Source organism: Struthio camelus, chromosome 1 (genome assembly GCF_040807025.1).
Source record: "Struthio camelus isolate bStrCam1 chromosome 1, bStrCam1.hap1, whole genome shotgun sequence".
NCBI classification, from domain to species: Eukaryota; Metazoa; Chordata; class Aves; order Struthioniformes; family Struthionidae; genus Struthio; species Struthio camelus.
Genome location: NC_090942.1, coordinates 88477315 through 88491936, shown reverse-complemented (window position 1 = coordinate 88491936; position 14622 = coordinate 88477315). Strand labels below are relative to the sequence as shown.

At 42.3% G+C, this 14622-nt stretch overlaps 1 protein-coding gene and 1 pseudogene across 2 annotated transcripts in view; one reads left to right on the top strand and one right to left on the bottom strand.

Annotated features, from left to right (window-relative positions):
- LOC104148925 (C-type lectin domain family 4 member D) overlaps window positions 1–14622 on the top strand; it is a 53216-nt gene that overhangs the window by 37712 nt on the left and 882 nt on the right. The window contains exon 9 of one of the 2 annotated variants that reach the window (XM_068955328.1): window positions 1003–1087. In XM_068955328.1, coding sequence (XP_068811429.1) covers window positions 1003–1059 — 57 coding nt within the window. In that variant the 3' untranslated portion in view covers window positions 1060–1087. Of the gene's footprint in view, window positions 1–1002; window positions 1088–14622 lie in introns of those variants that run through there. The other variant, XM_068955356.1, reaches the window with a different exon arrangement.
- LOC104148938 (TRPM8 channel-associated factor 2-like) lies at window positions 2820–13094 on the bottom strand (annotated as a pseudogene).

Genomic DNA, 14622 nt, shown 5'->3' with positions numbered 1-14622 from the left:
CATCAGTATCTTTCACATGGGCATCAGCTGCACACATGCCTGACATCATCTTCAGCCCTGCTCATCTACGAAGTGATGTGACAACTTCCATCATAGGAGACATATGCACTGCAATGTGGTGTACCAGTGGCTCTAGACTATCTAGCCTTGTCCACACTCAGACCAATGCAGCAGTTTACTTCTTTGCTGGCTGTGGCAGGTACTTGTAGCCAATCAGAAAAGCAAATTCTGATAAAAGATAAAAAATTAATTCCTCAGCAGAGGCAAGGCTGGCAAAGACAAGGATCTCTGTGGGGTGAGCGTGGACAGGGACAATGAGCAGAGGCAGCCCAGGGTTGAACAAACAGAAAGAGGGTTCCCCCTCAAGGGGAGTTTCATCTCAGGAGCAAGGTGCAGGATCTCAGGAGGTGCAGGATCCCACCAGAGCTGCTGTGCACTGCCATTATTCTCTTAGCACCTGTATAGATTGGGTGGGAGTCCATCCCACTGCAGTTCTTCTTGTTCTCACTGCTGGGACATTATATCAAACAACACACAGGAACAGCTGGCTTGAAGACATTGCCAGCCCATTGGACAGCAGGTCCTGCCTCATCATTTGTATGGAGAAGAAATACAGAGCAAACACTAGTAATTTCCATGGGATATCAAAGTGAAGCTGCATCTTTTCCATACCCTCTGGGGATGATATAGGATCATTTCCTCCCAGTTCTCCTATGTCTAAGGATTTGCTATCTTGTGACTAAGCCTCTGCCAAGACTGGAATAAAAGATGGGTTATGAGATCCTCCCAATGTATTTAACATTTTGAGTTACATTAACAAGCTGGCTATTGTTGGTCTAACTGTTCACATAGAAATCCTCGCCTGCACAAAACCAGTAGTATCTCAGTGTGGTCAGACTCACCCCCGCAGTTATTTCTCCATTCTCTGATTTGAAACGCAGTCTGTAATGTTCCTTTGTCCCTATGTCCTACCTTATAGTTGACTCTGTCTCTATTTTTAAGAACAGCCATTTTGAATGGCAACACGAGGGAGTGAGCTGGCCACCAACAAAGAGATAGCAAGAAGAGATGATCTCCATCATTCATGGTGAGTGACTTTTTCTACCAGATATCTTAGAAACACAATCCTCCCTTCTAAGATAGTGGAGCAAAGTTTTGTGCTCTTTGCAGCTTTGATATCCATCTAAGAGAAGACATGGAAGAGGAAAAAGAAAGGAGAAAGAAAAGGGAAGAAAACATGTTTTGTTAGCTTCTTCTAACCCAGTGTATTCTAGCTAGTTACTTGCAAATTGGCATGGGTCAGTTTCCTCAGGACAATCCTTGGACAGTTCATCTTCCCTTCTTTCTGTGCTGGCTGTTCAAGACCCATTTTACTGCCTAACTGTGTTCACCCTGGGTGTTTCCATCAGCAAGGGAAAGGAAGCAAATCTTAAGTATGGCGCGGGTTGAGGTGAGTGTGCTATGGAACAAATTAACTTTGTGCCCTCTCCCTGCCTGAAGAGTGGCCGATGGGGAGGCCATATACTGTGGCTGCACCCGAGTCAAAAAATTATGAGTCAGATTCCCAAAATTATGAGACTGTTTTACTGTTCTGAAAAGCATATGTCTATGGCTTCCTGTTTTGGACACTCTGGGTTTTGCTCCAAGGATTCTCCGGTTTCTGGCCTTCCCTCCACAACTACTGAATTCACAAAAGAGGTATTAAAGCAAATGAAATAGTGGATGAAAACTTTCCAAGTAATAAATGATATCACACTGTTAATGGGAGACTATCTCCTCTTCTCTGGGTAGCTCCAAACAATGGAGTTATTGATGACTTCTGTCCATGTGAGAACAAGCATCTATGCTTCTAGCCAAGGTGCAAAGATAAAAATCTCCAGAAGTTTCCCTTTCCTGTACAAACATTCAAATATTATATAAAAACAGACATGTAGCCCCAGGAGGATGGTTCTGCCTATGCCAAAAACATGGTGGTACCCAAAACGGTGCCCTGTACTGCAGCGGCAATCCTATTCTATCTGAGCGCCAACCGCTGCCTGTGAAGCCAGAGGTTCAGACAGTTGTGGCAGGAAGCAGGGAGAGGGATATAGTATATACTGCATCTACAAGGCAGCCTGTGCCCCTGTGCAGTTCTAGCTCTCCTGCAATTGATATATAGGAAGAGAAACACAGAATTGCCATTGTCATTTATTATTCTCAGGGTGCAGCCATACAGGCAGAAAAATACCCCAGATCTCTGCCAGGCATAGGGGATGAGTGGTGGCAGAACTCTGCTGGCACCATGCAGAGGGAACAGCACTGTGATGGTGCAGAGCACAGATGAACCAGGCCTTTGGCCGTTATGGTGGGATACCAGAACAGGTATTACGTTACTACATTATTAATGCCCATGTGCCAAGTTGGTACAGAGCGGAAGTGCTAACCTACTGGTGCGGTTCCATTTTGGAACTCCTAGACAGACTCCAGGTATGTGGGAGGTTTCTGGAAAGTAGTCTTTGTGTCAGAAGGGATTTTATGCCCAGGACTAAAGCTACAGGAACTTGGAGAGGCTGTGTTTCCCATTGCCGTAAAGTATTGCATTTGTGTTGCATTATTTTAAGAAGAGCTAATATTGCCGTTGGGATGTTTATCACCATGCTGCATTCAGACGAAATTCTCTGTCTGCCCTCCCCACCTTTTCCAAGGTTAAAAAAAAGATTTCTGTGTCCCATAACTCTGAGATAACCGGGAGTCTTACATGTGGAAAAAGCTCTCTGAAAGAGATTGGCGAAGGTTTATTTCCTAGAGAAAGAAACAAAGTTATAAAGGAGGTAGAGCAGATCTAAAGATTTAATTTAACAACATTTGCCAAAATAGGTTCTTGCTTGTGAAGCCAGATGTTCTCCTCATTGATATTTGCATGCAACAATCACCATATTATTAAAACACATATATAATCTCCGGGCAGATGAGTAGTAAGCCAGAGGAAGGGGAAGATCCTACTCAATAAAATACTTACTTGGAGTTACTGAAAATCCCCCTCCCGACATTCATAGGAATACTGCAGTGTATTTCTAATGTGTAAAGAGAATTTAAAGGGAATAAGAGAAGCTGTGTTCTGCACTGGGGCCCCATTTCATGTTCTACAGTAATGAATTCCACTGACCCAGGAGATAGACCACACCTATGCAGAGATCAATGTTTTAACCTGCTCTGTGTGTGGATGATGGGCTCTGTGATATGCCACAAAGCCAGAGCAAAGGACAGAGGTGGCTACCACAAAGCCAGAGCAAAGGACAGAGGTGGCTACCCCTTTGTTTTCTGCTGATGGGAAGTGCTTTGAAAACTGGAGCTCAAGGAACCACAATTTGAAAATTCTCAGAAGGGTGTGTAAAAGCTATACGTCATGATTTTATAACAGAACTGTATTGAGGTTGCAATAGCTCCAATTCAGACCTCAGTGGGACAAAGGTGTACTGAACACGTTACAGAAATCATGAGGCTGGCTTAACTTCTCTGATAGTGCTAAACACAAAGAGCTCTGAGATTCCATGGACTGCTGCTGCATATGGACTTCTTGGGCTGATAGTCTCTCACCCTTGCTCCACAGCTAAGAGGGTTGTGGGGAAAACATTCATCAATAAGAACAGAGGTCTCTGTCCATCACAGGATTTCAGAGTCTTGGATGCTGGGAGAAATACAAGAAATAGAGTGTCATGTTAAAGTCATAAGGCTGAGACACAAAAAACCTCCAATGGAAAAGGAGCAGAAGTTGCTGTGATGGCCCTTGAGGCCAGCCAATGGGCTCTGAGAGGCTGATGTGAGGCAGGGTCAACTCTAATTTGGAAAAAGCAGTAGCACAGACCTTTTATATTGCTTCATCAGATCATCTGACCAACTGGGAAAAGTTAGGTTGCTGCAGGCAAAGGCAGCTGGCTATCCTTTATTGACCATCCCCAGTCCTTAAAGAATGGAATCAAATTCATCTTCACCAGCTGAGGAAAAGTTTCTGCCCACAGATTCACTTTTGAGTCACCATCTGGGAGTGCAGACATATTTTGGGATTCAGAAAACACTTGAAAGGCTTCCCATCCAAAGAACTCTTGCAGCTATGGATCAGAAGAAAAGAGAAACAATTCAAAATATATGTGTAGAGGTTTAGACTCACTATATCTACATTCTTTGCAAAATCTTTCACGCTTACTGTTCTTCTCCCAGGATATTTTTCTACCTTTTTTATAAACATAGCTACCTGACAAAGTCTAAGTACCTACTTAAAGATCAAAGTAGCCTTTTAACACTGTAAAACTATTCAACAAACCTATATTTCTAATATTCCTATTTAAAAAAAAACCAAATACTTATATTGGGGCTTTTCAAACTGAAGGACCTTGCTGCACTTACAAGCTTGATAGTTACTTTTTTTTTTTTTTTTTTTTACAGTTGTCACAGATAAGTTTGATACAAATATCTATCCATCTCTGCATGCTTATAAACATAGGACTCTCTTCTCTTAGCACCGAAGTACAGGCTCCCTGCTTGGTGATTCCGCACCTCAGTTTTGTGCTTTGTACCCTCAGTTAATCATAGGTACTACTGAATGAAGTATTGCAGTAGCAAAACTGAAAGACAGGTTTAAATAAAAAAAGAAACAACAACAATTATCAATGGTCAGAAGTCATCCTTGGGATTGTCCAAATGTGGTTTACCATTCCATACAGTACATGCTACGGAGGAAAGACATTTACACTGTGCTGAGATCACAATGGACTCAAAAAAAGTAGTTTTTCTGAAGACTGCCTCAAAAACTTTTGCCTGCAGCCCTGGCTCTCCTGCTCATGTCTGTTATACATAGATCAGGAATGACGCATATTGGTTTGTGGAATTCCATAAGCTCATAGACCAATATGTTATTGCCTGGAGACTAATATTCAGCAGAGAGAGAGAGAAAATGAGGTGGAGGGTCAACTTGTTGCAGAAAGTGAGGAAAAAGAAAGAAGCAGCTCTGCATTAAAATGATCAACTTGTAAATCTGTTTGCATTCTAGTCAAAAGTTTAATTTTCCTGCTGATTATCTGCAGGTAGGTCTCCAGTGCAGGAAATACTTCCCAGTACTTCAACTGTGCTCCTCTTTTAACATAATCTTGAATTCTCTTCTTTCTAAGTTGTAATGCAAGTGCATTGTGGGCCTTATCTCTTGGGATCCCCAACACAGTCTCATTCACATAAACAGACCAGAAATTGCAGATGACCTCAGTGGTGTGAGGGGGAAACTCCCATTCAGATCATTGCTGGTTGTAGCCCAGCTCATGAATGGCACCCCAAAGGCCATTGACTCCAATGGACTGCGCATCTACCATCTCTGTCACAGACTCCAAATGATGTATGACTGGATAGCCAGCATGCATCCAACCTGCAGGGAAGGTAAAACACAAACAGTTTTGCCAATCTCTGGGAAAGGTTCTGGGATGCAAAATCACAATGAGAAAAATACAATTAATTCTCTTTATGTTAATTCATTCTTTGAGCTGCATGTCATGTGCAGATGCTGTTCATGGTGTGCTTCAGCTCCCTGTACTGAAGCATCAAAGTTTCAACCACAAGCAAAAGATTACATATGTACCTTGCGTGTTATTCTGCTCCATCCCCACTCCCCAGTACTGCCCAAAGCATAGGATCAAAAAAGGGTCAAATGACTCTTGAGAGAAGTACAGAGGTTGTAGATGACCATACTCCCAACTGCAGGGGTGCAGAGGAGGTCTGGAAATCTAATTCTGGCTGTAAAAAACTAACCTGTTAACATGAGAGTCGTCTTTTTGGATCTGACAGGGCAGATAGACACTCCTGAGAGATTTTAAGGAGTATGTTAAATATGTTTGTTTTTTCAGACAAAGATAGGACTGTTTGTATCCTCCTGTAGCCAAATGACTGTACGGTTTGTGTAGATGAAAATGACCCCAGCATCCTCCCCAGCTCCCCCTAGAAACTCCACAATGAAAGTTTGGGGTCTGAAGGAAATACATAGCAAAAAATAGGTGAGAAATAGCAGACACAAAGTAGAAACTTAGCTTTCTTTCCAAAGTGCTCTTGATGAAGAAGCAGTTTTTGATTTTGAAGGCAGACGATTAAAATGCTTCTTGCAAATGTCAGGGCCCTGAGTGCACTAAAAGGCTCTAATCAGGCTTACCTTGGCCTCCACCCACATCCTCTGCCCATGGGCCAAGAGGCTCCATTTAACTTCAGGCCTGGGCCTTCAGCTCCTGCCTGAGCTATGTTACAGGTGTGCCTGTCTCCAGCTCTGTCACAGCTGTGCCTGTCCATGATCCCTGTTGGTCCAGGCCCTGATCCATAGACTGACTTCTTGGCTTGACCTCAGACCTGCCTCATCACTATGAACCTGCCCAACAATCACTGGGCTGTGTCTGACTCTAGTTACCACCACTGGATCTGGACCACACAATATTTGAACTATGACCAAAATTAACTGCAAATACTGGTAAGATTTGGCAAATGTGGCTTGAGGAGCCTACTTACCATAACATATCAGCCTGTTCCAACCTGTTAGGATCTACTGGCTTAGTGAATTGTCTTTAAGTGGCATGTTTCCTAAATGACAGATAGCAAAATGTTGCCTACAACATATCTATTTTTTTCCCTACTGATGTAAGTGATCCTGTGCCACATTAGTCTACTTGTGTCTATGTTATGTGCCTTAATTTAAGGCTCAAGATCTCACTAGTCCTATCCAAAACAGCTAGCTCTGTCTCCCTTCTTTCTGTTGCCATTAACACGTACTTACTCCCACAGTAGTAAGATTAACATGACATAGCATATATACCATTTTGTGGCCAGCCAGGGATAGCCTCAGATTTAACAGCAGATTGTGTTACTCTTCTGTAGAAAGCTCTTAATACTCACAAAAGATTCTTACTCTCATGGCCAGTTTCTTTGAATTCAGTGAGATTTATCTGCTGATTTAAGGATTTGCATGAGCTCATGATAATGTTACTGCATTGTGGATCTGAGGCAAAATTTTGAAGTTACTGTACTTTCCATTAGATAGCTGGACATCTGCCACCATCCTCTCCGGCCTTGGAAAAGTTGCTGGGATGGCTGCCAGTCTGGCTATTGCAGTCATCATCTTGTCCCAGATGGCAAGCAGACTGTCTGGGTTGTCCATTTGGTGCACATCACCAGCTGGTACTGTTAGGAGGATGTTCTCTGCGGCCAACTCAGCCCAGGGGGCAGGGAACTGATGGATGGTTGACTGCCAGACAGAAATGTCAGTTTTCTCTAATTCAGCATTCAAAGGAAAAAGCCAATTTAAAAAGAAGTTTTAAGTGTAAAGAGAGAGAAGAATCACCACAGCCAAAACCCTCTGCACAGCCTCAGAAACAATAGGAAGTTTATCTGGATGTAACTGGATTTTACTGAATCAGTGAGCAGATCCTGAGATTCTGGCTAGGGGGCCAATGATTTCTGATGACCCCATGTCTGCTGTTGCTGTAAAGGGTTGATGATGTACTTTTTTTTTAGCATCAACCCATGTCAAAGACTGCTCAGACACACTCATGCTGGGTACATGGAAAGAGATTAATTTCTAAGTGAAAGTCCTAAGTCCTATCAAAATACTTTCCACGCTGAGTTTATGGAAAGGCTTTCCTGGGGCATTACTTTTTCTGTGGTCTCCTTCATACACAACCACAAAAAATGCAGGAAAATGTGGGCAAGCCAGCAAGATAGAAATACTCTTTTGCTCACCCACCCATAGTTAGGGTATTGGTACCACTTACTAAGCCTGAAGAATGGAGCCTGCACACCTCTTTAATTGTGACTGATATTTGGCCTAGCGTGTTCTGCTTTGGCATTATGATGTATATAAGGCCACCCCACAAACGAGAGATTACCATGGTGGTTGTCTCAACTTCAGACTTATTCGTTACTGCAGGTGGGCACTGCAGCTCCTCAGCATGACTGAGGTCATTGGAGTGACAGCCTGGAGGAGAAACGATTGCCATCTAAAGGCATGGCAGCTCTGACAGACTCGGGTAGTTCCACTACGAACTAAACATTTCTGTAGCTACCACAGGCAACAAGATATTCTTGTTTTAGCAAGGAAAGGCAGCAGTGTGCAACTGTATGGACCATTATTCCTCACATAGGTACAGACACCAAAACGACTCAGATGAAAGTAGCATGAAAGAATTCAAGGGCAGAATCTTGGAGATGAATCTTTCCACATTTGATCATCAGCTAATACTGAACTTTTTTTTTTGGAAATGTTTGAATTTATACTGATTTATGGCAGAATAAAGAGAATGCCACGAAATCTCAAACTAAACTAACAAAAGCCTGTCCCACCCTCACCTCACTTAGTTCAGCTGGATAAATTTGCTGTTGAGGTTACCTTCCTCCTAAAAAATTAGAAACAAAACAAAAAAATCCCAAAACCACACAAGTGATGCTTGTTCCAGAAAAGAATACAAAACAATCTCCAAAAGTAACTTATCATTTTAAATGCCCTATAAACACTCTGTAACAGTTTGGACTGAGTTTTTTCTTTTAAGAGAAGCTATCCGCAAGCAAGACAAAATGCAACCCCCACACCATGAAATCTTCATGTAAAGTTTGACAAAGAGCAGCAGTGGTGCTTCACATCAACTAACAAGTTAAATGGCCTCTTTTAGAAGCATTTGTGGACCTTGTGCCTGGACTACTCCCTTATTACATAAACAAAATTTCATCCATCAGCTGACCAAAACTGCACTCATCAAATGACCAGTATGCCAGCATTCATCATAGTACAGAGGCACTTCTGGTTACATAGTGGACATGGGAACCCAGAAGAAAGGGGAGGAGGGACAGAACAAAGAGCAGATCAAATAGATTATTCTGGTCAATGTGATTCCAGCCCGCAGTTTGGGTCCTGTTGAAGAAAGATACAGAAAAATATCTGCTACCTTCATTTCTTCCATCAATCTGAACAGTTACAGTTGGGGATGCGGATATTTCTGGAAGATTTAGTTGGAAGCGGATACTTGTTTTTTTATGTCAAGGAAGTTTTTTGTAGAGCTCTATGGCTATATTGATTTAAACTATTTCCTCACAGCTGCCTTTGATTGAGCTGTCAGCACAAACATCAGGAATCCCCTGGGAAAGCACAAGTTCAGCCATCTCCCTCCAAATAGACCAGATAGGTAGGGAGCTCTGCATGGGGATCTTCAGGAGCATAGTTGATTCCTTGAGCGAGGAGAAATATCGTGGCTTGAGAGCTTCTTTCTCTTGGGTTTTTGTTGAAATTTGGAGAGTGCCTTGCAAAAGTGGTATTGTGAGGAAACTTCATCAGAACATAAGACTGGCTGACTTGCTGCTGGGATGTTATCTCCTAAGATGCTAACTTCAAATTTGTGCAAGATTTTGTTGCTAGGGAACTCAGCAATGGCATTCTGCAGCCCAGGATCGTGCCTGTCCTCCAAACAGCATACAGCTGCCCCTTGAAACAAACTCATGGATCTTCTCCACCTCCTCATCACCGTAGGCTATGCAGCAGTACACATTTAGGTTTTTCTTAAAATCTATTAGCTGAAACGGCATCTTCTCCTGGCTTAGGAGAGTTAAAAGGTCCTGCAGTTCCCCAGTAATGCCAACTGGCCCTCCCTATCCTGCATCAAGCCAATAAATGGCATTGAGGATAAATTTTTTCATTGCTGATGCTTGGCAATAGTTTTCAAAAGTGAGTATCACAATGCAGCCCCTGCCCTAGTGAGCAGCTGCAAGGAATGCCTGGTGGGAGTCATTTAGAAAATGGGAAATGCTAATGCACTATAACTGAGTCGGTGGGATGGGATACTGCCAACTTCTACCTTGAATTCAGTCACTCCCTTCAAAAGAACTAAATTTTTTTTCACATCCAATCCATATCTGGAAAACAAAAAGAAATCCTTGTCATCCAGACTGATTTATAAAAGCTGAAACATGTACCTACCTTTCCACTGTTCTGGGTGATATAGTCATTAATTTCTACTAACACTCCTTGCTTCAAGAAGTTGTCAAGACAAATATATTAACTCTTTCAAAAAAGACTTCAAAGTTAACCCAACAGATGTCACTGAAGTGACAGCTATTCTAAAATCACTGGAATCACCAGCTTTCTGTACATATGATATAAAATAAATTCCAGGTGTACTGTGAGGAAATCCTCACACATACACATAGGCAAGAATAGTGCTGTTTGCTTGTGACTCAGGTTAGATCCATCTGCAACAGGCTAAGCTGTTACCACCCAAAACAAGTGGTTCTATCTGTGGCAAGAAGTTGTTGCTGTTCTTAGGGCACAACAACCATAACATCAAGCAAGCACTTCCTAATCCGCTTCAGTACTAAATAAGACTTGTACCTCAAAACTTTCTCACCGACGGCCTAAACTAATCCAGTTCATTTTGCTCTTGAGAAGACTAGGGGAACTGACACACCATGTTCTAGTAGCTCATCTTTAAGGCAGCGACATTCAGTCATGGTGCAAGTGGAAAGCAGGTACTAAGCTGTTAAAACTGTGGTAGTTGTTTGCAAAGTTGTACACGTCATCTGCTCTCTTGCTTATCACTTCACTGCAGGCTTCAGCCTAAACTTTCACCTCCATTGCCTGCCTGCTTGTCCATCACGAGAGATGAAGATAATTTTTCTCTCCCTGACGGTGGTCAAGCAGTGGAACAGGTATCAAGAGAGGTTGTGGAAACTCTGTCCTTCATGATATTGAGTACTTTACTGGACAAAGCCCTGAGCAACCTGATCTAATTGGCTCTCCTTTGAGCAGGGAGTTGGACTAGACAACCTCCAGAGGTCCCTTCTAACCTAGAGTATTCTATGATTCAAGTCTCTATCAGCAGTTTCCAAATGTATTGGCAGTGCAGCACCCCTGAAAAGTCACCGGGGAGGCAATAGCTTATTTTTACAGCAGACCTGCTTCCTGAGCATTGCCAGAGCTGAGGTTTTTTTTTTTTTTTAAAACATGGCTTATTATTCTTGTCAGCCTGCCAAGGCAAAAGGGCTCTCAGACAGAGATGAAGCTGGAATGTATTCTTCCTTATGCAATACCAAGCACTATAAGCTCAGCTATGGAGCTTCAAATTCCCACCTCTCTTATACCTCTCTATCCCCTAAAATAAATATCTACGTGTAACATAAGATGTCCATCAGCTGAGAAGCTCTCTGAAGAATTATCATCACTAGCAGGGACTCGTGACAACAATAAGACGCTTCTTAACTCTCATAGCAACACTGGGCAGGAAAGGACAACCTACCCTACTGAGTCTAGTTCTATCCAGTTCCAGGCGTTACAGGCACAGTACACTTTTAATTTAGTGTAGAATATATGACGGATCATGGACCCAGCGTGGACAATATTCAAGTATCATGGCTCCACAGAATACGTACCCCAAGCTTCTCCTATAACAAAGGTAAGGGAACCTGGTACAAAAGCCATAGAAATGACACCACGCCACAGGTATCAGCAGGAAAGATTAAGAGCATCTTTTGTATCCTAGGTCTTGCATCAGGAAGGATTTAAATACCTCAGGAAGTCATTCCATAGCTGTAGCATTGACAGAGTGGAAAATAAATGCCATAGTGCTGCATAGCAAACCCAGACAACAGTTTCTTCCTGGACACTGAACTGTTGCATCACTTGAACCATGGAGCATGGGTCACTTTGAACACGGAGCACATGAGCCAAGCTTCTTGGTAGCTTCTCAGTAACCTCTAGAAGCACTCTCACTCCCTTGAACACCCATATCTAGCCATAGTCATTTCTTTCGGTGGGCAGGGAGCAGAGATTTTTTTCTTGTTCCAGCAGGCCAAAAGCAGAAAACCCAAAGCAGAGTATTCATTAAATACAATCTAAAGACAGTGCAAATGAACATTTAAGATACTCACTGGGTGATCAGAGGAACCTTCAGCATTGCTTTGGACACTGTGAAAGTGCCAATTACTCCCTTAATGCCTGTGAAGTACACACCAGCCACACTGGTCACCTGGTTCCCAGGAAATTCAAACAGCACCTTCTCCTTGCCATGTTGACTAGCCCAGTACCAGGCCTGGCCTCCAATGAGCAGGCCCCCCACCTTCCTTTACAAAGTGAATCAGGGTCTTTGCGTGAGTACTGTCATAGGCATCCATACAGTACACCCCTAGAGGGGTGCTGAGCTCTGCCCCAGCCTGTACTTTGGTGCCAGCACTGAGGGAGCAGCTGGGAGAGGGAATCCAAACGATGATGGACCCCAACCAGGGCCCCAGGGGAGGGCCTGAGCCAGTCCACAGCATTTCTGAGGAACCGGGAAAACCTGCAGTCCTTCAAGATTCCCTCATGCGAAACAACCACCATCCAGCCCTTCCCACAACAAGTTACTGCAATGGGTGCTTGACCATTGGTACTCACCAGCACCGGCTAGGCTTTATTCCCAAAGTGCAACTGCTCACAGAGGATGATAGTTTGTTGTGAACTCAAATGAATTAACATCTTTCACCAGAGAGGCATAGGCTGCTTTGCAATACATGTGGTATAGCTCATGTTAAAGAGTATTGAAAAAGAAGAGAGAGATGTACTTTTTATCTTAAAATTTGAATTTGAAATGTTTAACAGAGACAAGTAAATGAGATGATACACACCAGGTATGCTGTTCTATAGTCCCAGGAAGAGTCTGTATCCATGGATGCTGCATAAACCTAGAGTTAAGCCATAAGCTGAGCTGGGAAAACATGACAGGAAGGAGGGGCCTTTGTGTTAGCTACCAGTCATGCAATATATTACCCCAACAGAGCTATTAGGAAACATACAGTGAAGAAATAATTCCAGTTAAACTTTTCTATATTCTTCTGCCTGTGTGTTCAAATTGCCATGGAACTGTTTTACTACACTAATATGACTGGAGTTGCAGAAGAAAAATCCAAATCATTTTTTGATTAAGTAATACCGAATTCTTTCCAAACTTCGGATTATTAAGTTTAATCAAAAGCTATTATGTTTCCACAGCTCATTTTTAACGGCAACACTCTAGCCTCTCAGGGAGGCAAAGGCTTTCAGTTACCTTTAAGACTGTACGGTAGAGGTGGAATCCCATTTTGTATCGGCAGTCAGAATATGTTGTACTGAACCCTATGAAAGTTGTATTGGCTTAAAGGAATGTACTTTGTTACAGAGTCTCATTAGTGTCTTGACAGTGAAATTACAATGCAGCAATTATTTGCTGCTAGCCAGAAAGCTTATAAAAAGGAAGATGATAAAATTGCCAGTCATTGATATTTTATTTCATGTTCCTTGTTTGCTCTTGAAGAGGTATCGTACCTCTATGTGTTTCTCCAAGTGTCTTGGCCAATCTTACACTTCACCTATAGATGAAATTACCCTTGACCTGATAGTATCAGGAGTCTTTGTCCAATCTTTGTTGGGTTTACTGCTCCCTTTTAGCAGAAGAGAGTTTTCAGCACTAGCAAGGGACCTTTCATTAAAAGCAAACTGACTGTAAAAATGAAGCCCTTAAGTCTGTATTTAATTTGAAAACCTCACCAGTGAACCTATTCATTCTTGGAGCTTATTAGAGCAAGAAAGTCTTCTGTTCATGGTTTTATTTTTGCTAAGGTTAATTTTGCTAAGGTTAATGTGGCCCCCAAATCTTTTTTTTTTTCCCCTCCCATTTCAGCTCCTGCACAGGTCATTTTCAGCTAAGTCCTAGGCTCTTCCCAGATATTGTTCCTCATGCTGAATTGCTCTGTGCCTGCTGCTTGAGCTACATTTTCATAGAAACGATGAAATATTCCACGTCTTATTTTGCAGTCTGGCCTTGTGCTAACATGTTCTTGTCTTACTGCTGCAATCTCAGTCCGGCATTTCTGCTTCAAAGGGCTACTGCAGCACACACCACAATTAGTGTATAAGCATTCATGGAATTCAGCCCCACAATGTGCCAATCTTTTCTCTAATTTATCCTCCATTGCATTTTTGTTTTGGCTAAAGAACAGGCATCATTCTAAGGGTGACGCTAATTTCAGCTAGTGCAGTTCTGAATTTGATTGCTAGGTATGCCTAAATATTTCAGGTTGTATTTAGAGCTGGTGCAAACTGTTACTTCTCAAATTAGAATCCCTATGGTTGAACTAATCTATCCAGGCTCAGAATCTGACCCATCACCTTTCTCTTTGGCCTCTTCTCTTTTTGCTTTTAGCTCTTAAATATCTCAAGATCCATTTTATTGCTATTCATGAAGAAAAAAAACAGATCATGTCACCCCCAGGTAACAGAACTTATATTTTGAGCAATTTATTTACGTACATGAACTCTCAACCTTTGTTCATAAAGTCAGTAGGGACGAAATCTACTACTGCAGGTAGGATCAGATACAAATCTTTGCACCAGGTAAATTTTCTTCTGAGTCTCCAAAACAGGGCTGAACTGGTCCTGAATCGCTGTCTAAGCTAGGACTTGCCTCTGCGTATGTTTTATTGGAAGAATAACTTGTATCAGTAGAGAATAAGAATGGAAAGAATGCTTGAAAGACAAAGGAAAAAATAAGCCAGTGAATCACAGAAAAATCAGAACTGCATCTGAATCAGAACAAAAATAAAAAGCAGCTGTAACAAATCTTTACGTCA